Source organism: Drosophila gunungcola, unplaced genomic scaffold (assembly GCF_025200985.1).
Source record: "Drosophila gunungcola strain Sukarami unplaced genomic scaffold, Dgunungcola_SK_2 000022F, whole genome shotgun sequence".
NCBI classification, from domain to species: Eukaryota; Metazoa; Arthropoda; class Insecta; order Diptera; family Drosophilidae; genus Drosophila; species Drosophila gunungcola.
This window is the reverse complement of record NW_026453202.1, coordinates 628157-652750: the sequence shown is the minus strand read 5'-3', so window position 1 is coordinate 652750 and position 24594 is coordinate 628157. Positions and strand designations below refer to the sequence as shown.

The following is a 24594-nucleotide window of genomic DNA, read 5'->3' as shown; positions in this document are numbered from 1 at the left end:
AAGAGGTCTTGGCCTACCGTCCGAAGGAACAGGTGCTTTGCAGACTTCACACCTGCCTCCCATAGTCCGCCGAAGTGCGGTGCTCTGGGCGGTATGAACGCAAACTCGCATCCTTTTTTTGATGCGAATGTTTCGATACCGCCCCCCTGCTCCTCCAGACGGGCTCGGAACTCTCTCATGTGGCGATCTGCGCCGACGAAATTGGTGGCGTTGTCGCACCACACCTTCTCCGGAATCCCGCGACGACTCACGAACCTTTGAAATGCCAACAAGAACGCATCAGTGGTTAGGTCAGACACTAATTCTAAGTGGACCGCTTTGGACGCAAAACAGACGAACAAGGCCACGTACGACTTGTACGGTGGCTTACCACGGATACGATACGTTGTGCTGAAGGGACTACAAAAATCAACGCCACAAATATTGAACGGGCGGAGAGCTCGAAGTCTATCTACTGGCAAGTTTCCCATAATTTGCGTCAAAAGTTGCGGCTTACAGCGAAAGCAGCGCATGCACGACCGAACTGTTCGTCGGCAGACTTCTTGAGCATTAACTAGCCAGATTTTCTCGCGCAGACGACTTACGAGAGCTCGTGGGCCAGCGTGACAGTTCGTAACGTGCAGGTATGACACATAGGATCTGACGAACTGTGAGCTTTTAGACAGCAACAACGGGAATTTGGCTTCGTACGGGATAGGAGCATTCAATAACCGACCCCCAACTCGTAGCAATGTCGAGGAGCACCAATCCGATTTATTTTCCTGAAGAAAAGGGTTTAACTTTTGAATATTCGTTGCTACCGGTGTATTCTTCCGAATTTTACTTATGTTGTCCCTGAACTCGTGAAATTGGACAACTTCGACAATTTTATCAAAAGCGAAATCCAGTTCTCTTGGCGAAATACTTTTTTCAAAGGGCTTCGACACCTTTCTGCACCTTTGAATAAAACGAAAAACCCACACGAAAACTCTCAGAAGCTTCAGGTGCGACGAAAAAGACTCTATTTTCTGAAGCACATAATTTGGCTCTGGGCTGACTACGAGAGCTATTGCCGATTTGCGTAGCTCCATCGACATTACATCAGCCGGCAGTTCGAAATGTTTATTTACAGGCCAATTATTTTCTGAGTCTAGCAAGAACGAAGGCCCACCTGAACCAAATGGACGTTGTAAGCTCCTCTACGTCACATCCTCGGGACACTATATCTGCTGGGTTGACTTTCGTGGGAACGTGTCTCCAAATTGCTTTCTCCGACCACTCCTGAATTTCTGCAACCCGGTTCGAAACAAAAACCGACAACGACGAGGGATGGGTTTTAATCCAGTGTAAAGTGATCCCGGAGTCTGTCCACAGGAAAACAATCTCAATGGGAGAATTTAGCAATGGCCTGACACGATTATAGAGATCTGCTAAAAGGTGAGCTGCACACAGCTCAAGGCGAGGCAAAGTTTTCGTCTTGAGGGGAGCTACTTTCGATTTGGCGGTCAATAAAGACACTTTCAAACCTTCAGCAGTTTGAGTCCGAATGTAGATGCACGCTCCATACGCTCGCATGGAAGCGTCAGCGAAACCATGTATTTGAATCGGGACTTGTGGATCTGTGTTGACGAATCGCGATACCTTAATTTTAGGCAGCTGCAGAAGCGTCGCTTTAAACGTCTCCCACGACGTGAGCAACTGCATCGGTAGCGACTCGTCCCAATCTAATTTTCGAAGCCACAGTTCCTGCAACAACATCTTTGCCTTTGTGACCAAAGGACACAAGAGGCCAAGTGGGTCGAAAAGTCGAGCAGTCACCGACAAAATATTTCGTTTTGTCGCGCGAAGATCCAGGAAAGAGTCATCCAACCGAAATTGAAAGTAATCTTTAACCGGTAACCAAACCACGCCAAGGGTCTTGGTTACGTCTGAGTCTGCCATAAGTGGCATTACAGCGCTATCAGATGCGGATAACTCTGGGCAGTTTGAAAACCACTTTGCCAATTCAAAGCCTGCCTCTTGCAAGACCTGAGAAACTTCGTCTCGAAAGCTTTGCAGGTCCTCAACGCATCCGGCGCCAGTCAACAAATCGTCAACATAAAAATCATTCTGAATAACCTTTGCGGCTTTTGGATGAGTTGCTTGCGCCATCTCTCCTAGCCGCATTAAACACCGAATCGCCAAAAAGGGTGCTGGCGAAGTTCCATATGTAACGGTGTTCAACTTAAAGATTTTCAGGGACTCAGAAGGATCTCGTCTCCATACTATGAGCTGGAAGTTACGATCAGCTTCGTTCACCATCACTTGGCGATACATCTTTTTGACGTCGGCCGCAAGGGCAAACTTATGCAATCTAAACCGAAGCAGAGTCGAGTACAGCTCCTCTTGAATAGTTGGGCCTACCATCAAGATGTCATTCAACGCTACCTGCGTAGAAGTACGGCTCGATGCATCGAAAACTACTCTCAACTTAGTTGAAGTACTTTGTGGCCGTAAAACGCATTGGTGCGGAATGAAATAGTGCGGAGTATTCGGAATTTTGTCATTGGTGGAAGACATGTGGCCCAGTGAAACATATTCCTCCATGAATTCAATATACATCTTCTTCAGCGAAGGGTCCTTTGACAATTTCCTTTCTAGCGACAAAAATCTACGTTTCGCAACTTCGTATGACGAACCAAGAGTATTTGGGTCAGATTTAAACGGCAAACGAACCGAAAATCTACCGGACGACAATCTTTGAGTATTTTTCTCAAAGTGTTGTTGACAGAGTTGTTGCTCAGGAGTATGGACTTTAGCCTTGGGCGGCAAGTCCTCCACAGACCAAAATTTCTGCAGGGTTGTGTCAATTGACTCCAACGCTTCCACCTGGCAGCTGAGATGTACCATTTTTTCAGCGTTTTTATTATTTTCAGAGGCACATCTGCCTGTCACTATCCAGCCGAGAACTGTCTTTTGTAGGATGGGGAATTCAGGCCCCTGCTTTATCTGGCCAATAGATAAAAGTTCAAAGAATGTTTCAGCGCCGATAAGCATATCTATTTTTTGGGGCTTGAAGAAGAATGGATCTGCCAACTGAATATTTTCAGGCACCCTCCACCCGCTGGTGTTCACCGCTTGATCCGGATGATAACCAGAAATATTTTTCATAATCCAAAAATCGGACGACAATTGGCTGTTCCTACTCGCGACTTCACAATCGTGTGTATTTTTTTTTGTGGCTTGGGCATTAGTTCCACCAATGCCTCGCAAGCTCATGCACACGTCCTCTCTTGTAATTTTGAGCCTCTGAGCGAGCTCGTCGGTTACAAAGTTTAATTGTGAACCAGAGTCGAGCAACGCTCGAGCTAATACAAACTCGCCGCTTTTTGTTTGGACGCTCACAACAGCAGTTGCAAGAATGACTCTATCCGATGCATTCGCATGCAAAACTTGCGAAGTGGATGGAGACTCCTGCATGAGCGTGGGCTGAGAAGGAGGTGGCAACGCGAGATTTGTGTTTGGGGCATATATATGTAGCAAAGTGTAATGTGAGGAATTGCACACTCTACATCTGTTCGATTTGCATTTTTTGACAGTGTGACCCTTTCTTAAACAGTTAATGCATAAGGGTGCTCTTTTAGCGAAATCGAATCTTTGCTGAACTGTCAGGGCTGCGAAGGAAGCGCAGTTTCCAATCTGATGTTCAGCTGAGTTGCAATACATGCATTGAACAGAGTCGTTCCTGGCAGCGACAAACGGGTTAGATTGGGCCTGCTAAACAGTTTTGGGCTTGGAAGCCTCTTCTGCTACCATGTGTTGGTATCGCCTGTTGAGGGCCGCCTCACATTCGCTCCAAAGTGGAAGCGAAGTATAATCTAACTGTTCTTCCCATTTTCTTTAGTTCCTGCATCGCATTAGTAATGCGTCTATCATCCCCAATAGACAGCAAGAAGTCATACAAGGCTGTGACCGTGTCGATGAGGGTTCTCAAGGCTGTAGCTGAAGGCTGGGAAATTTTTTGCAAATTAAAAAGTGTCGATATGTTGTCAAAAAAAATAAGACAATCATTATCGTACACCCGCTTCAGGCTAGCAAGGGCTTTGGGATAATTTTCCGCAGTGACTTGGAAGGCCCTAACTGTTCCTAAAGCGTCTCCAGCTAAACACGAAATTAAATGATTGAATTTTTCAATATCGTGTAAAGTGTCATCTTTGTCAACGAAAGTTTCGAAAAGGCTTATAAAATTTTTAAATTCGGAGTGTTTTCCGCTAAAAGTTGGGAGTGCAACGCTCGGCAGACGGCATTGAGGCGGGCGATTTGCTGGCGGAGCGGATTTCTCGATATTATTTTGTTTGGACTTATTTAAAATGGAAATCAGCAATGACTTTGTCATTACGGCCCTCTCTTCCAACTCTCGCGGTATACATCTTTTGTATCTTTCACTTCTATTTGGTTTTGCAAAAGTGAAGCATTTTCAATGTGCGTATTTAGAATCTCTAATCGACACTCAAGCTCGACCGGATTTATAGATAATTTAGCTTCTTTTAAGTGGCGATAAGTTCGGTTAATACTTTTCATGCAAACATCTCGTTGATGTTTAAGCTCTTCGATATCCTTAGTTGCCATTGCGTTTATTTGTATTTATTTGGTTGGTATCGAAGAGGTGTTAAATATTTATTTTTATTAAATTATTTTTTTTTTTTTTTTGTTAAATAATAAAATAAAAAATCAACGAGTACTATACCGAACGCACACGGTGTAAGGGAGCTAAGTGCCGAGAGAATTACAGCGAAAAATCTAAATAGGGTTTTTATAATTTTTATATAAACCCTGCGACAGTATATGCCGCACGCAAGCACTGTAGGGGAGTTACCGCTCAAGCTCAAGCGTACCGAAAAAACGAACAAACGTTTAGGCAGACCGAAAATTGCACTGCTGCAGCGATCGAGAACGAAAACGACAAAAGATAACTCGAAATAGCGGCAGCGGTGTCGGTGTGCGTGTGTATGTGTACGCGGCTAGCGGCTCTTCCTATGCAGATGCTAACGGAGAATGATACACTGACCGATAACTAAGGGCAACGAATATATAAGCCTGATGCCAAAATGCGCGCAAAATTATGAAAAGCGCGGAAAATTGGAAAAGCGCGGGAAAATTCTGAAAAGCCGTGGAAATGTTCGGACAAACTGCAGCGAAAGTTATTGCCTGCTAATTTTCTGAGAGCTTCAATTTTCACAATTTGCACTTTTTTTTCCAGCTATTTTTATTTATACCCTAAATTGGTGCTCACTACGACGAAAGTTGGGGGAATTAAGTTCGCACTAATTGGGTCGACGACGAGTATTTTATTGCTTGTTCTTTGGCCAAAGCGATTCACATATAATTCGAAATAGATTATGTTTATTGTAGAATTTTGGTTGTTAGTACATGCAAATTTGTATTTCTTGGTTAGAATGCTCACTATCTACCGATTTTTACACGAATGCAAAAAGTTGAAAGATGGGCCAAAACACAATTGACAAAACGCCACAGATTAACTTTCAACTTTTGGCACTCTATACCTGGATGGCCGACTTGATAATTGCAACTTCCTTTTTGTCTTCCATTTGGCGGCAGCAGCAAATTGAGCAATTAAAATTGCCGAAACGTCAGGCGCAACTTCAAGAACGGCAGAAAATGGCGACGAAATTATTGAATTTAATTTATTGGCCGAACCGACACGAATAAATTGGTTGTTGTTGGTATTGTTTATAGTTTTCACCGACAAAAAAAAAATTAAAACTCGCGAACTCTACTGCTGATCACGTCGGGGTCACCATGAAAAATGTAATACTATTTTGTATTAACAACGCGAAAACTTTGTGAACGCAGTAGTTCGAGACGATTTTAATTTGCGAAAAATTGTGAAACTATGTCGAAAGCGCGACGAAAAGGAGTGGCTACGATGATGTTCGATGGATCACTAACAATTATATTTCAATAATTTCTCTTAGAACCTAACTTATGCTACGGTGGCGAGAGACGGGGCGAATTCGCAAGAGCGAACAGACGAAAGCTTTATTGGCTCCCGCTCTCGCCCTACAACTAGTGATTTAAATACAAGCGCTGAGTGCGCAAACATTCATATAGCTGATTTACAATATTTTGCTCTATATAAACCAATATCAGTTATATGTTGTTAGTATATGGCCTAACAGTGGTTAGTTTTTTTCGAGCAGCGCTTCGCGCATCGGCTCGGGTTGAGAAGTTTATAATTAAAGACAACTTAGGCATTGGCATAAATGCAGCCCTTGTTGCGTTACATTTCTCGTTTACAAAGTATTTTGTCCAGTTCTTTGATATTTTGTTCGTGTGCTTCCTTCTCCTGTGGGGTTGTTGCTATTTTCCTGTAGTCCTTCAGTAATCGTCTCTGTTGCTGGAGTTTTACCCTTTTTCCACTCCTTTTTCTTTTGTGGATGGGTTTGCTGGACTCCTGTCGTGCCCTGTACTCAGCTATTGTGAGGGGGCGAGGTCCATCGTTGGGACACAATTCGAGGGCCTCTTGTAATGTTGGTGCGTCCCTTTGCTCAACAGGAGCAGGTGCCTCCCACGACGGTGCAGAGGGCGGACTGCCCTCCGCACTCATATGCTTCCTTCGTTGGTGTAGCCGGCGGTCTGCCTACCACTTTTCAGTTTCCATCGTTGGTGCAGAAGGATTTGCCATTCCTTCCACACATGTCCTGGTCAATTTTTTTTTCTTTCCCTTTTTTTTTTGTGTTGATTTTGTTGTTTGTTGTTTTTTTGTTTTTAATTTATTGTAGTCCGGGCCTTTTGGGCTCAGGCGGCGCCGGTGCTGGTCATCGCACATGCTAATTACTGTTTTATTTTATTTTTATTTGGCTGGAGATTTCGATTGACAATTTTCGAGGGCTGCTCTGGAGAACCTAATTTTGGACAGCCGAGGATTAGGGATCGGCTTGCATCGTCCACATTGGATGGCCACACTTGTTAAGCACTGGCCCTAATTAGCCAAACTTGCCGATTTACGCATTTTGGGGCCAAAATAACGAAAATTACACAGCGCGCGGAGACAAAAATTAAACCGTCTCACTTTCTACTCGCGCACATATCACGGTCGCCATGTAATGTTGGTTGTATGTATATTAGACTTTATTTTATAAACACAAGAAAAGAGTGCACTGTAATGTTATAAGATCGTTTAGATCGGGACTCATTTTTAGAATGCTCACTTAAGGCTAATGTTGGCTTGGCTTACAATTCATATAGCTATGTTAATGTATTCGTAAGTGTATTTAGGCGGCGCAAGCAGCGGCCGCGCATGAGAGGGAGAGTGTTATACTCACATGGTAACCGAATGGTCGGCCGCGCATGCAGACATGCCGACTCAGCATTTAGGATGTGCATGACATTGTTGTGTGGGTCGAATTGCTTTGCACTTGAAGTGCTGGGAATATTCGGACATAAACAAATGCTACAATGTTACAGTGATATAAGCGGTACAGTGTGTACCCTATATATGAGCATACTACACTACCCTGTGGCTGCTTACCTGCCGCTTCCTTGTTACCATTTTCTTTTATATTTCCCTTACCCTTCATCTTCTCGTAAATATATATTTCGTCCTTCAGTTCCCTAATGGATTTTGCGTAATACAGCCCTGCCTTGTTTAGTTTGCTATCTGGTACACCATCTACGAAGTATGAAACCAAACTTTCCTCATCGAGCTTAATCAGCTTGCTTATCTCCATAAGACTGTAAAGATATTCAATTCCTTTGGTTGCTTCTGCCTCTGCCGCAATATCTTATGAATCTCCGCCGAACATAATTTTTTTCCAAATTCTTCCTTCAATGCTTCCCTTAGCTCGTTCCAACCCCTAACTCCGCTTATGCTTCTGATGTAAAGCTTGGCTGCTCCAATCAGAAGCTGTTTGGCATAAATAAACTTCTGCAAACTATCCCAGCCTACCGTAAAAGCCACATCATCGAATTCGAACAGCCAGTGATTGACGTCCTCTTGTTCGGAGCCCGAAAACGAAGATACACTGTCTTGAATATCGCGTAAAATAAATCTTGAGCTAATTGGTGGAATCGCTTCTTGGTAATTGGATGAATCACTGACGCTACAGCATCCTCATCTGCATCGCCGCCTACATCCACCCCAAAATGATCAAGCAAGCGATCCTGCAAAACACTCTTTCTCCCATTTGTTTCCAGTCCCAACTCGGCACATTTTGCTCTAAGCAAGTACACAGTTATGTCTAGGATCGATCTAGCATCCATGGTAATGCGTCTAAGCCGTTTGCAAATGGTTTTTCAAAATTCAATTTGACACAGAAAATATTTAATTTAAACAAATTCAATCACAAGATTTTCAAATAAGAATTTTATATTAAATCTTCCTGTCGCTCACCGCACCCAATTGGATTTGACTATCCAATACGTTCTCTTCTTCTCTTCCAACACGTTCTCTTCTTGTCCTCTTGCCAGCTCCTCCAGACCAGTTCGCTCTCTACTACTGTAACTCGTTCTCTTCAACGTTGTCGTCACAGCTCTGCTCTTTTGTCTTCGTTGTTGTTTTTGCAAAATTCGTCGTCTCTTTTGCAACCTCTTACTGCTTTTATATTTCGCCACAGAAGCTATTGTTGCCTCTGACTGCCAAAACTTGTCAGATCCTGTTGCTGCACGTCGTCCTTCTCTTGCTCCTCTTCGTAATGCGAAGCCTTCGCCGTCGTTGCTAAGATTACTTTGCTTCATCGTCCCACAGGTAATCGCTTACTTCGTCGTCACCTGCGATCGCCGCATCAAAAGATTTTACGAGCTCAGCAAATCGTCTTCTTTATGAAATTCAAAACAGTGTGTCCCCATACCAACTACGAATAGAGGGCAACTAAATCAACTAAAGTATCCCTATCCCACATAAGTAAACATGTTGCACTCCTCGCGCAGTATACGTTTCCCGTGGGGATGTACATCCAACTGAGGCCTGCCCTACAAATAAAGCATAACCCAAGAAATAACTGCAGCTCATAACCCCGTCGCCCAATAAAAATGTTCCGTATATACCATCAACCTCGACCCAGGGAGTTTGTTTTGCTCAGGCGTTATGTTACAACAACGGGTCATACGCCTCAACTTTATTAAACCACTGCAGGAATAATCCAGCAAAAGACATCGAAGGAGGATCCAGAAATTACACCCCATTTGCCTAGTGGATTAGAATCAATGCTGGTAACTAGAACAAACACTATGGTAGCTTATGCGCACTCAAAATCTGCTTCTGGAGCTCTTAATCAAACAAAAATCTGTTAAGATGGTTTCTCTTAAATTTTCTTTCTGGAATGCAAATGGCATTTCACAGCATAAAAAAGCATGAGCTTCTGAAGGTCTTAGATCACCACGACATTGACGCCATGCTCATATCAGAGACTTACCTAAAGAACAAAAACTATTCACTTAAACGGCTACATTTTTTGTGACAAACCATTCTGATGGTAAGGCCCACTAAGGTACTGGTATTCTTATCAAAAATCGAATAGAGCATTACCAATTATCGTCGCTTGCTACTGCCTATATTTAAGCAACATCAATACATATTAACGCTCAAAGCGGTTATATAAACATAGCCGCTGTATACTGTTCACCGCGCTTCTCCATCGCCGAAGGAGAATGTTTAAAATTCTATAACCTATTAGGTAACCGCTTTATACAAGCTAAAATGCAAAACACACTCACTGGGGATCTCGACTCATCAACCCCAAAGAAAGACAACTTTACAACGCTATAATAACACCACGAAACAAGCTAGACTTTATCTTTCCAGGCATGTCTAAATACTCGCCCACAGATCCTAAATAAAAGACTGACCTGATTGATTTTGCTGTTACAAGAAGAGTGCCGAAGACTCACATTCGCGCGGAACATTAAACTGATCTATCGTCGGATCACTCCACGATCTTACTTCACCTCTATGACCATCCACAGCCGTCATAACTTCTAGAAAAAATACAAAAATAATACAGAAAGAATGTAAGTACCCATATTGATTACTGCCCAAACGTTTCTTGTAAAGAAGAAATTGACAGCTCAATAGATGCGTAAGTGTCTGTTATGCTGCTCCAGAGTCGCATCAAGCAACACGGAACCATAGAACAAGGAAATCGGATAACCTCTGAGATACGAAATGCATTTGAACGACCGGAGTATTGCTCCGCTGTTTTTCTAGATGTCGACCAGGCTTTCGACCGCGTTTGTAAGACGGCCTAATTTATTAAATTAAAGTTTTACTTCCACAAAACACCCATAAAATATTAACGTCATACTTGCAGCACGAGCATAGATTTTCTCTCTACATATCATAGGAAGCGTGATGACACTGCCATTCTAAGTCAATATGAATGCCCTGCAACAGCAACGCAAAACTCATCAGCCCATCTCGTGCTTTGGGAAAAATGGTTTGCCGATTGGCAGATATATGTCACTTTAATCCTAAACAGACAAGCTTGCCCTTCACTATCATTAATTAACATCAACATTCCACAAGCAAATGAAGTAACATACCTTGGAGTCCACGGCTTACTTGGCGTAAGCATATTGAAGCTAAAAGAAATTTAATTAATTTTGAAAAGTGAAGTCTACACTGGCTAATCGGGCGTTTATAAGCCAGTGTAGACTTGAATCTTTAAGGTGAAAGCTATGTATACGGTCAAGCTTCAGGCACATCCTAATAGACTTGCGCGGTCTATAATAAGGAGTACCAGGCAGACACGACTCCTTAAAAGAGACCTCCAAGCAACAACAGTAGGACCGTTTTTCTTACAATTGATTGGTAATTAAATAAATCAATATATTAGATACATATTTTTCCACTTCTCGTAAGTCTCTAAGAGAGAAGAATCAATAAACAAACAAAAAAAAAACACCCAAAACAATCAAATTATCCCTGTCAGAAAGTAGAGATAAAACCGATTTAAAAGCAGACGAATGATGTTCATAGATTATAATTTCAGATTCAGGGGGAAAATAAAAACAGGTTACAAAAATAGATAAGGCATGTAAACAAACTTTTTACAAATAATATTTTGTTGGGGTAATCCGGCTGAATTATCTCCGATGTAAGAGTTAACAGCAATAAGCACCCCCACCTCCCCTATGAGAAACGCAATTAGTTCTAAAAGTGTAAAGTTGGAAAAACTATGGAGTTGCAAATTTCCGGTTTCAGCCAAGTTTGCTGTGAAGACTAAAATATGCTCTCTAAGGGCAGAGAAGTCAACGTACAGCCTAGGTAACTTCAAATTAAGTCCCCTTATATTTCGATAGGCTAGAAATATAGAAGTGTTCAGTTTTTTGGAACAGACTTTAAAATCGGAGGCCGATTATTATTTTTTTGTCTGTTAGGAACAAATTCTTTTATTATTAGTTCATCATCAGGCCAAAAACTCTTATTATTTAGAACAGTAACAGCTTCTGTAGAAACCGATATTTTAAAAAAGATATCTGAAATTTAAAAAAAATTTTAAAATTTAAATTGTATGGGTATTTTTCTGAATAAGTTCCATAACATCATTAGATGTGGTTTCGCGGGTAAAAAGAGAAACAAATAATTGTTTCATATGGGAAACAACTGTGAGTTTCTTTTTACCACCACCAACACCTTGAACACTTTGAACATTTTTACTCCAACTTTCTGATAAAGGAAGTAGAGATTAGAGCACGCAGTTCCATTAGGAGCAGCAGACTGTAATGCTTTTGATCCACCGGGCTGCTCTACAACTTCTCCAGTGACAGGGGCTGATGAGCTAGGTGCCGGTAAAGACCTATTACGAATATTTAAAATTGGAATTGGGGCAGATCCCTTTTCTGAAAATGAATTTAAAGAAGCGCCCGTTCTTATGGACTTAGCAGTTTCTACTAGTAAATTGTTCACTTACCGCGTTAAACCCTTAAATGAGTTGTTTTAATACTTAAAAGAGGTTCTTAAAACCGCCACACATCTCAAGTTCCATTTCCCTGTTACTCGCATGACATCTTAAGCCCAGTCCGCAAGTCAATGAAATCTCTAAATCTCTAATTTCTACTTATTTTAAAGGAAGGAATGGAAGCTGACCAACAAAATTGTTGAACGGAACTTGCATTCCGAGCAAATCTTTCGGAATTGAAAATTGGAACAGGTCTGGGAAATTCGAATCCGAGTGAATCTTTCGGAAGTGAATACTGGAACAGGGCTGTATATCTTTTGCAGTAGATGGAAGCTGGCAACCTTTTTTGCAGGAAACAGACATAATCATGGATATTTGTTTTATTTAAAATAAGAGTTAGAAGCGATAATGTAAATTATTGCGCTTAAAAATACAAAAAATAAATATATACCTTAGTCAATTTAACACTGGGATCAAATAAAAACACAAAATAATAAAAAAAAAAATTAATCAAAACTAGACCAAATCAGAGAGCACAAGATGATCACAACCCGCCACAAGCGACGCTAAATCGAATATGAATTATTACGATTCCTTCAAAATCTACTATACCTACACCCTTCTGCAAAACTCTAAACAGTTGACTTTATGTTTTGATTACAAATGATCTTAGCTAGACATAATCTATCTGACTTATGAATTTGACCCCATTTGCATTGACCACACATACATAGCCAGCATTTAGGTGCCGTCGATCTATATTAGATATACACTCTAACTGACGTAAATGCCCAACTTTGTTTCTTAACAGAAAGCATAGAGCCGACCAAGGATAATCATTAGTTTAATAATAATTAAGCTGCAAAGATAAGCCAAAGAGATAATGCTTAAAGAAGATGGAAAAGATACAAAATTCCTGAATATTTTAAAGAATTTAAGTCCTTAACAGACACTGTAACTTCCTTATCGGGTTATACCACCGGGTCCTATACATCAATGAGCAAAATTGTATCTAAAAAGTAAAATTTTGCTCATTGATTGGTGTCGACGACAAAACGGAATGAAAAAGAGAGGCTTAAGTGTATTCGAAATAATTTATACCATTTAAAGGTAACAACTGAAACCCTTTAAGTGTTAAAATTAGCGGGATAAAACAATATAATAAGCAAAACATTAAAGTTTGAATTTAACGTTGAAAAGGCAGTATGACCGTGAACTTTTTACCAAAAAAATCTCAAGCAGTATCCGTATAGTTGTCTCTGCCTCTAAGCTTCAATAAATCTGTCAATGTATGAGACGAACAATGTAATGTCATACCAGTATTAATAGTTATTGCGAAACGTTCTTATTACTCACAAAAGCAAGATAATCACTGACACCAATGATCTGAATACAAAATTCCGGAACCTTATCTTGACGTTATCCTTAATAAGATATCAGAATTAACTGAGAACATCAGACCGAAACAATAATTATATAACATTTTTAACTACATATATTGGACTTCAGAAAAGCATTTGCCACTAAGTCCTACACAACTTTAAAAAACCCTTTAACCTTACTGGTCCCACTTTAAACTTATATTATCATACATGAGTGGTAGAATGCAAGCTGTTTTTACTGACATTGGATGTTCGGAATCATGTACAGGGTTGCCCATATTCGACGGACCCATGTTTTTTTTTTTAAAATCAAAGAAAAAAATAAAAATTTGGCGGTTGGCAATCTTAATCATTTAATTTGTTCCAAGTAGATTTTTTTACATCAATTTTTGAATATGATATCTTTCAAAAGGCCGTCTCTGGCGTTGATGGCGTATTGTGCCCTTTTTGCAGCATTTTCCATCGTTTTCGCCAACATTTCGGCCGGAATAGCGGCTATTTTTTCACGAATGTTGTCCTTGAGCTCTTCTAGGGTCCTTGGCTTGTTAACGTAAACCTTTGACTTCAAATATCCCCACAAGAAGAAGTCAGGCGGCGTCAAATCGGGCGAACGCGGTGGCTTTTTTTTTTGCTTATTTACGGTCCCATTCAATGTGAAATGGGCTTCATTGGACATGATAATTTTGTTCCAAAATTGATCGTCATCTTCGGCCATTTCGATGACTCTCGCGTGGCGTGTATTGTTCCATGGTAAAAATCTGCTTGGACTGACGCTTCAAACGCGGTATGTAATTAAGCGATCTGGCATCTCTGTCAAAAGTTATGGCGTCGTCAGATGGGTCCGTCGAATATGGGCAACCCTGTATGTGGAAGACTTATCGACAATATTGTCTGATTGTTTTGTTCATTTGTTTAAATGTATGTTTTCTCTTCTTAAGGTAGAATATAAGACTTTGTACATATATGAAACGGGGAACTGTAAAATTTAAGTAAGTGGGCAACAAGCAATGGTCTTTCGCTTAATCAGTCTAAACTCAAGTTAACAAGAAAGTGCCAGTTAATACATGGATTGCTCATCTTAATGCCATTTTTAAGAAGTATAAACGCAGCGACGATCTAATTCACATGCTAGTGATGTCTAAGTTAAAAGACCGTGCTCAAGTTTGGTTATACTCCATTGAAACTATTTGACTCTGCCAGCTCGGGATTTGCTGACTCAACTTGCCTTTCAGTCCAAGGAAAGCAAGATTATGTCCCGACGCAAGTTTCAGGAGCGCAAGTGGCAACCATCTGAAGGCTTTGCCACCTATTTCAACGGAAAAACATGTTTAGCTGCGCACATATATATATATATATATATATATATATATATATATTTATATATAAAGGGCTTTTGTTTCGTGAATGCCTGCAGACGAGTTGAAGCTGTTCATGTGCGCTTCTTGACGCATAAGTGTATCCGGGATTCCTTTGATGATATTATCAATCAGCTCCTCGTCGTCCATCTGAATATATATATATATATATATATATATGTATATATATATATATGGAAAATTACCATGCTTTGTTGTTATGATGGTTAAAGTTATTGCCATCAGGGCAATCCAAAGAAGCAGATGGAGAAATGCAGCAAGGAGTATGACATGGTGGTGACCCTGGATATCATGAATGCGTTTAACTCGACACGCTGGGATGCTACCTTTGAGCGCCTCCACAATCTAGAAGCAGTGGTAGGCAAAACTAAATCCTACTTCAGCGACCACATCTTGCTTTAGGATACGGATAGTATAATGGCGCACAAAATCAAATATGGCGTGGCTCAAAGATCGTTACTGGGACTACTGCTTTGGAATTTGGAAACGTGTAAAGCAATCCTTTACTAGTACACAAGGCTGTCATTTAGAAAGCACCTAGAGGCAACTTATAGAAAAGCCGCCCTCGTCGCGAGAGCACTAGCACGTATCATGTGCAGCACCAGGGGCAGTTTAATATAAATGCACTGTATAACGGAAAGCTGGTTCGCATAAACTGAAATCAAAGATGGTAGCGGCATATATACACAAGTCATATAAATAAACCTACCGGAAAACGATAACTGTATACCCAGGAATTCGACGTCATGCATTTCCTTAAAGATCAGTAATAAATAGTTAGGTTGAATCAACAGCAATAAAGTCATGTGTACTTACCCGGGAAAACATCGGAGATGAGAATCTCCGGCTTTAGCCTGGTTTTCGTAAACACAATAGCATGCGATAAATAGTCCGTTTGCAAAGCTTTACGCTGCCCCCATATTAGCTGACACAACAGCCTCAAAGTGCTATAGAAGGGGCATGGAAGCCACATACAGGCTGTGTGCTCTCAGAGTGTGCTGCGGCGGACGCTAGCGGATAGTGCAGCTCTCGTCATCTTAGAAATAATCAATCTGCTTCCGGCAGAGGTAAAACAAGACCATGAAGAAAGCAAGCAGCAAAAAGCTACCGAGAGGGGAAAAAACATTGAGCAATTGCAGATACGCTTACTTACAAGAACAGAAACAACAAACACATGGAAAAGATAATCTTGTCGTGGTTGAAGGATATTTTTTTAACTGCCTCATTCAGCAACACAAACCCAAGGAGTGGCTAGACGTAAAAGTTATCTGCGTCCCAAAAGCTGGGAAACCGTCACATACATCTCCAAAAAGATTTCAGACCTATAGGTCGTATATATATCGTATATTATATACATCGTATATAATAAAAACCATGAAAACACCATATACACCCACATTGGAGCAGCAGTACACCCGAACCATTTTCTCAGCATGCCTACCGAAAAGGTTTCCAAGATAGAAAACGAACTCCACCATAAAGAATACTCCTCAATGGTTTTTATAGAAATAGAAGAGACTTTCAACAACGTCATCTCCGAAGCAATCATCCGAGCAACGACAGGTCTATTAGTTGAACCACCACTATTGAGAATCATACAGTCAATGCCTACAAGCATTGCTAGCTACACTCTACCTAACACTGACATACCAGACATTAAACTAAATAACCTTACAGGATTCTTGAACCATACCGGGTGGTTCGAGAAGAGAAATCCTCAGCGAGTTCAGGGACCTAATAAACATATTTTTTATGAAATCTAAACACCAGTCAGCTTATTAAATCCAAAAAAAAAATCAGATTCTTTTTATACCCTTGCAGAGGGTATTATAATTTCAGTCAGAAGTTTGCAACGCAGTGAAGGAGACATCTCCGACCCTATAAAGTATATATATTCTTGATCAGCATCACTAGGCGAGTCGATCTAGCCATGTCCGTCTGTCCGTCCGTTTCTACGCAAACTAGTCTCTCAGTTTTAAAGCTATCTGCATGAAACTTTCCCAAAAGTTGTCTTTCTATTGCAGGTAGTATATAAGTCGGAACGAGCCGGATCGGACAACTATAGCATATAGCTCCCATAGGAACAATCGAAAAAATAAATAAAAAAAATTATAACTTTGCTGTTGTCTAATTTTTCTATTAGTTCTTCGACATATAGTAATGGTTAAATATTTCAGAAATACAATTTAAATTTCATCAAAATCGGACGGCTATATCATATAGCTCCCATAGGAACAATCGGAAAAAAAAATACAAAAAAAATTGTAACTTTGCTGTTTTTTAATTTTTCTATTAGTTCTTGGACATATAGTAATGGTTAAATATTTCAGAATTACGTTTTAAATTTCATCAAAATCGGACTCCATATCATATAGCTCCCATAGGAACAATCGAAAAAAAAAATACAAAAAAAATTAGAACTTTGCTGTTTTTTAATTTTTCTATTAGTTCTTGGACATATAGTAATGGTTAAATATTTCAGAATTACGGTTTAAATTTCATCAAAATCGGACGACTATATCATATAGCTCCCATAGAAATAATAAAAATATATAAAATACCTATCTAATAATTGAGCTGAATATCATCATAGCTTCAATGTTTTTAAACATATACGGAAGTAAATCATAATGTATATGAACTTCGGCTTGCCGAAGTTTGCTTCCTTTCTTGTTTATATTATTATATATATTTGTAGTTGGGGAATAATTTTTTATAAAATAAAGTCATTAATATCATAAACCTTTTTTTTAACGTTTTTGGCTTTGTGTATCACTGTGCAATGTAAGGTGGAGGAGAATAGAAGAGATTCTTAACTAAAAGAAAAACCGTTTGGTATTAAAACACCTGCCGACATTTTTAAAAATACTGTGGATGGATTTTCCATTACCCATTCAGAAGCATTTAAAAAATTATTTGAACAAACTATATTTGACTACAATTAAATACAAAAAAAATTTTAGTTATATTTTTAATTTTTCAACAATTTTTAACATGTATTCCTCACTTATTGTCATTTCATAGTTTAAAATAATTTATTTACTTGAATAGCTTGAAATTTGTTTTATATATGTTTTAGATATAAACATAGTAAATACTTTCTAGTTCGATTCATTAACAAATTAAACTATTGGTCCAAATTGATTCCAGTTCTGAAAAAAACTTAAGCCGCTTTGGTTAAGAATCTTTCAGCTACAGCTTCGTTCAAATCCCTATATCCGGTAATAAAAAAGATCGGATCAGTATATTTAGGACCACCCTAAAAGCCCCACAAAGAAAAAGGTTTACAATTTGTTAAATTGTTGTCTTATAACTAAGATAAAAAAGATAATATTTCTTAGACACGTAGTCTCTATATGAACTGTCATAATTTTATAACAGTTTGATTCGCTGTACCACAAAAATGTTAAGTAATCCCGTCTTTAAATTAATTTACCTGTGCTTGTATGCATTACCAACATGTTCTAAAACTACTTTATTTGGGATGGTAAATAACTTACAAATACCCATTTTTGAAGAATAATTTGTACATAAATATATTTTAGCGGATAAAATGTCGTGACTATACTGAAAAAACTGCAGGAACGGTATACTTTAACTATAAAGGCTTAAGTTATAAAACATCTGAAGACTTAATGTGCCTAAAAAACAACCACCAAATATTTATACGTTTGTGCAACACTAATACTGGAAATTGGATCCCAGACATAGTAGAGTGCACAATGAGAAAAAATAAAAATTTATACTGCGCAGATAAACTCTTTGAAATTCGAAGGCCTAACCACGATACAATTTGCATAAAAATTGCAACTGCACTTCAAGCATACGATGAACAATTTTGCTATGGCTCAAATGTTATTTTACCAACAGACTTAACAAACTCAGAAATGTCCAAAGTAACTCAGTTTTTGATAAAGAAAAATATAAGTGATTATTGGTTTCCATTAAGGAGATACAATGCGCTTATGCCATTTGAAGTGCGTTTGGCGGGAAAATCATGGAGAAAAGTAGTAAATAGAAATCTTATTCAGTCAACAAACAAATCTGATGAACACTGTTTAAAGCATAGTCTAAATAAACGGAGTACAGATAACTCTATAAATGTTATAGTCACTGAGGACTGCAAAACATTTTTGAATTCAGTTTGCCTTTTTAAATCTCAGTTTAATTCAATTGCTGGATGTCCAAACGGTTTTGGAGCTTTAATCTTTTGTCCGCACGAATGTTATGGTATTGATTGGAGGAAAAAAACAAAAATTTACGTCTATGTCAAAGAGTACTTAAAAAAACGAAATTGGCTTAGAACAATATTTGCTAATAGGGACTCCAAAGAAAAAAAAAAATGATTTTTTAAAAATTGATTACTTTTTCGATCATTTTGGAAATAAGTATAATGTCTTAATGAACACATTTGAAATGGTAAAGGTTATAAGCAATAACTTAATATGGAATTCTGCGCTAAGCAAACGTATTACTATGTCAAAAGATCCAGTTAAAATGGTTTTGAAAATGGATGGAAATTCTAATACATTAATAATTGTGGTGTATAATCAGAATTACTTGTGGTTACATAAAGAACCGGATGTTGACGTTAAATGTTTTACATATGCAAAGTATGGCTTTTTAAAAAATGAAAATGCTGATCTTATTTGGGAGAACAAAGAAACAACTTATTCAATTATAGTTGATTTGGTTTCAAGCTTTCGAAGCGAGTATTGGCGTGAGGGTCACACCATTTTTGATTTTCAGCTAGTATCAACCCGACGATTAACAGTTGTTAAATACAACCAAAGTAATGGATTTTTTGTTCACTGGAATGCCTCTTGTATTCATAAAAATAATATGTGTTACACTTTAAGAATGGACTCCAAAGTCATTATTAAAAAACTAAGAAGCCTTATAAGCAGTAGAAAAAAACAAAGAACATTAAATGAATTCGAATTACACGATGTTCGAATTATGAATATAGAATACACCGCAAATTTATTGCTATTTTATTGGATTCAAATAACTACATCACTAAAAATAAGGCACAACGACAAATCTGGAAAAATTAACACATTTGCTCTTAAGCGAATTGAGGTAAAACTAAACCAAATATTAAAAGAATTCAGTAAAAACTCGAAATTTCTCATACGTAGTAGAGATTACTGCTTTCCACAGCGATATCTTTCAACAAATGGAGTGCAAAACCAATTAAACATATCGCGTACGGGAGAACTTGGGAGTACAAATAGATTATGTATTCAAAAAAATAGTATGCGTCATACTCGATTATGCCAGGGAGACTTTTTACATGGAGATCATTGGACGGATCTAAAAAAACCAGTCAATTGCGAATTAGCACAAAGTACTACACTAATTTTGCATAAGTTAATGAAAACAAATATGCATAAATTGTCGCCGGAAAAAGTTTTAAGAACAGTTAAAAAAATTATAAAAGAGAAAAAAAAAAATTTACTTCCTCCGGATATACTTCTTATTTCTAACATCATACAAGACACTGTTAAGAGCTTTTCATCAAATGTTCCGCTCGAAAGGACGAATAGAGGCTCTATTACATGGAGAAATATTTTTTCGGAACTTATGAACATTTACAATTTACTGGCTAGTATTGACTTAAGAGTTATAGAGATGTCAGCTGAACTAAACGCAACAAACAAGTTAATAGAGTCAGTTGAGCATGCATTTGACACTTTCTCAACAATTTCATTCTTTAATAAAATCGATTTTGTTGAAGATGAGCTTGCGTCAGAATCAGACAATGAATTTATATACTATGAGGATATTGGAGTTTCAGTACAAGTTTCAGAATTTATTTTATATTTCTCAATTAGCCCGAAAATAGCTAACGTGTCTGGAATAGCATTGTTTAAAAATAATAAGACAGAAGAAACACACCAAAAATTAAAGGGATTATTTATAAACGAACATTACCGTTTTCTTCAATCAAATCATGAAATTAGTGACTTTGTCATAAACCCGAACTTCCAACTTGGTGTGTATTTACCGTTAAAGCTTTTAGATAGCCTAAAAGCATTTTCTGATTTGCTTGCATCACCTACCAGTAGAAACGACCCTACTATTGTTATTAAGGTATACTCAAATGACAAGCTGTTCCAACAGTCTACAAAAACTAAAACACTATTAAGTCGTATAGTGTCAGTATCATTGCCTGGATACAGTTCAGTTCTCCCTGTACCATTTCCACTTATCCTTCGAAAAACAACAAGCTACGACGTCAATAAGTCAGGGTCTTGTCAATATTGGAACTATGGCGAATGGTCTAGCGATGGAGTAATGACGCCGAACCATTCCGATACCATGGATGGTATCGCCCTATGTCTTTTAAGCCATTTGACACCGTTTGCATATATTGTAGAGCATAAAATTTTTAATAAAAGGGATTCAGATATAAATGAAGAACAATTTCATGAAGATGGTACAGACATTATAATAATAGCTTGCTGCCTAATATCGCTTATGGTATACGGTAGTTTTCTAATATCTTTAAAGCATTTGTTTATTTTTGAAAATAGATTAAATATAAATTAAGGGTGATTTTATATAATATTTTAATTTATTTACTTAATTAATATAAGGCATTTTCGATTGCTTACAATATATCCAAAAAAAAAAAGACTTGTTTTTAAATTAAAAAAAAATAAAATATTTAGAAAAGACACTAATCATTTGCTTGTGCTGTCACTTTTTTATACCATTGCAGAGGTTGTTATACATTACGGCCATTTATCTTTATATACTACATAATATTTCAGAATTCGGATTTAAAAAAATAATAAAAAAAAAAATTGAACAAAAAATTTTTAGCTCTCCTACTTCTTAATTTTTTTAAATTACTTAAAGATATAATTATGGTTTATTATTTCAGAATCACGGTTTTATATTTATAAAATCGTACAACGGTATCATATAGCTGTCACAATAAAGGTGGAATATTTCAACGGCAAATCATCAAGGCTTGACTTTTTTTAAACATGCATGCAAAAAAATTAAAATATAGTTGCTTTAAGTAATGTTTAATTTTCCAATAGCTGCAAAGAAGCACTCAAAAATTTTGTTTTCTAAAACATAGAAATTCACTTTTAATTTTAGAAAATCGCCTTCGGTTTTGATTTATGGGCGATTTTGTCTAAATTACAGAAAGGTTTGAGGGCACTATTATTTATAACAAAAATAGTTTTCTATATTTTAGATTTTTTCTTAAAAATACCCTTAATCCTGGGTGGCAGGCAAAGACTGGTACCTATTTTTATGTCTGTTATTTTATATTATTTTAATTTTTTTATATGCCAACCCTCTTGAGCCCGCTCTCTGTAATGAAAGGAAATACGATAAATTATAATGTTATGAAAGTGCAAATCCATTTAAACATAGCGCGTACGGGAGAACTTGGGAGTACAAATAGATTATGTATTCAAAAAAAAAATATGCGTCATACTCGATTATGCCAGGGAGACTTTTTACATGGAGATCATTGGACGGATCTAAAAAAACCAGTCATTTGCGAATTAGCACAAAGTACTACACTAATTTTGCATAAGTTAATGAAAACAAATATGCATAAATTGTCGCCGGAAAAAGTTTTAAGAACAGTTAAAAAAATTATAAAAGAGAAAAAAAAAATTTACTTCCTCCGGATATACTTCTTATTTCTAACATCATACAAGACACTGTTAAGAGCTTTTCATCAAATGTTTCGCTCGAAAGAACGAATAGAGGCTCTATTACATGGAGAAATATTTTTTCGGAACTTATGAACATTTACAATTTACTAGCTAGTATTGACTTAAGAGTTATAGAGATGTCAGCTGAACTAAACGCAACAAACAAGTTAATAGAGTCAGTTGAGCATGCATTTGACACTTTCTCAACAATTTCATTCTTTAATAAAATCGATTTTGTTGAAGATGAGCTTGCGTCAGAATCAGACAATGAATTTATATACTATGAGGATATTGGAGTTTCAGTACAAGTTTCAGAATTTATTTTATATTTCTCAATTAGCCCGAAAATAGCTAACGTGTCTGGAATAGCATTGTTTAAAAATAATAAGACAGAAGAATAAAAGACAGGAGGTTTGAGGGCACTATTATTTATAACAAAAATAATTTTCTATATTTTAGATTTTTTCTTAAAAATACCCTTAATCCTGGGTGGGAGGCAAAGACTGGTACCTATTTTTATGTCTGTTATTTTATATTATTTTAATTTTTTTATATGCCAACCCTCTTGAGCCCGCTCTCTGTAATGAAAGGAAATACGATAAATTATAATGTTATGAAAGGAAAAGGAGAAACAAACTTATTTCTTTTTTGGCCAACAAAGCTTAACCTGATTTGAACCGAGGAACTTTGGATTCGTAGACGGATTTGCCGGTCGCGCCACATTGGCATCACATTAAACTTTGCACAAAACCCGTATAAGAATTTAAAGAGAAAAGTATTCATAAAAATTTGCTTCTGCTAACTAGTCTTTAAAGGTCAGCCCAATAAAAAAAAAGATAAAAGAAATAAATATTAACATACTTAATACTTAGTAGGGGATTTGAACCCGGGTCCAAAATAGCTACGCAATGTCTTATGTTCCAAGACATCAAATCCATAGGCTCAACATTTTAGAAAATTCTTTTCTAAATATAAAAGCATTTTCCTTCATTTAAAAATACATATAGAAAAGTTGATATGTAAAAGTTTTGTGAGGAGTCTTAAAACTCCCCAAAAATCCCGATGCAGGAGAGCTGCCTAGCAACAGCGAAGGAGGCGAGAATGCCGGAGCAGTCAAGGACAACAAGGTCAAACGGTAAACAACGGACCTTGGACCCGAGCAAAGCGGAGACACCGTGAATTAACGGTACCACGCTGGACATTGGACCCTCACACGGCAAGGGCAACAAGGTGCAAGGGGAAACAAAGTGCGAGAATCAGAGCGAGTGCGTGTACGCTAGACCAGTAGCAAGTTAATCAAGTGCCGAGTAGGATCAAGATCGCAAAGTCGAGACGCCGAACGACTGAGAGTCTACAAGGCTGAGACTACAACGCTGAGATCCAACGGGTGCTAGGTCGTTGTTAAATCGAGCTCAGGGGGTCCTTGCGTGGAGTCTGCGATAAAGGTGGCAGGGCGAAGAGGTCGAACCTAGTTCTACCTGCTAGGCGATACACCTTGCCGACACAATCCGGACCAAACTTAGGGAACCTGCGATAAAGGTGGCTGGGCGAAAAGGCAGAACCTAGTTCCACCTGCTAGGCGAAACACCTTGCCGGTCCTGACAGTGAGGTTCGCATAATATCCAGAGTCTCGAAGGAGCCGTCCCGAGTCAGATACCAACAAGCAGTCGACGACGAGGAGCGACGCCGTGAAAGACAGCGACAAGGAGCGACGCCGCAGAGGACGACGACGACTGTAGGCGCTGCCAGTCGATTGCCTCGACTGCCTCCCACATCCGGGCCTCCTCCGCAGCCTCGTCGGGCGCGGGCTACGTCCACATGATCATCTGCCTCGGCGTCCCTCAGCCTCTGCTGCCACTCGGCGACTGCTGCCCTCCTCGCCACCCGCCGGGCCTCCCATTGTCGGACAGTGATCGCCCGTGCTTCCAGGATGCGGGCCCACTCCTTGGGCTTGCCCGACGGTAGGCAGATCCGCCCGAGCGCTGCCGTTGCCCTGCTCAACCGGCGGAAGTTACCTCGCCGCTTGTCGCGCCACGTCGTCCTCGTCCGAGGACACCTCGGGGCTGACGGTCTCCGTCCCATCCTCCTCCTCGCTCGCGTCCTCCGGTCCGCTCTCATCTGAGGAGATGGCGACGACCTCTCCGATCTCCGCCGCGTTCGGGCCTGCGTCTTCCTCCTCGGACGGCAACTCCACGTCCGAGATCTCGCCCGTTGACCGGTGACGGGGATCGCGGCACCAGGGGGACGCCAGTAGCTGGAGCACCGTCACTGA

The 24594-nt window shown here is 38.9% G+C and overlaps 1 protein-coding gene across 1 annotated transcript; it reads left to right on the top strand.

The window, feature by feature from the left end:
* Positions 1–17922: 17922 nt before the first annotated feature.
* Positions 17923–21265, top strand: LOC128263850 (uncharacterized). The gene is given in 3 exon segments (XM_052999124.1): positions 17923–18121; positions 18180–18956; positions 18958–21265. Coding segments are annotated over 3 exon segments (3093 nt in total). The 5' UTR covers positions 17923–18037; the 3' UTR covers positions 21190–21265.
* Positions 21266–24594: the final 3329 nt, after the last annotated feature.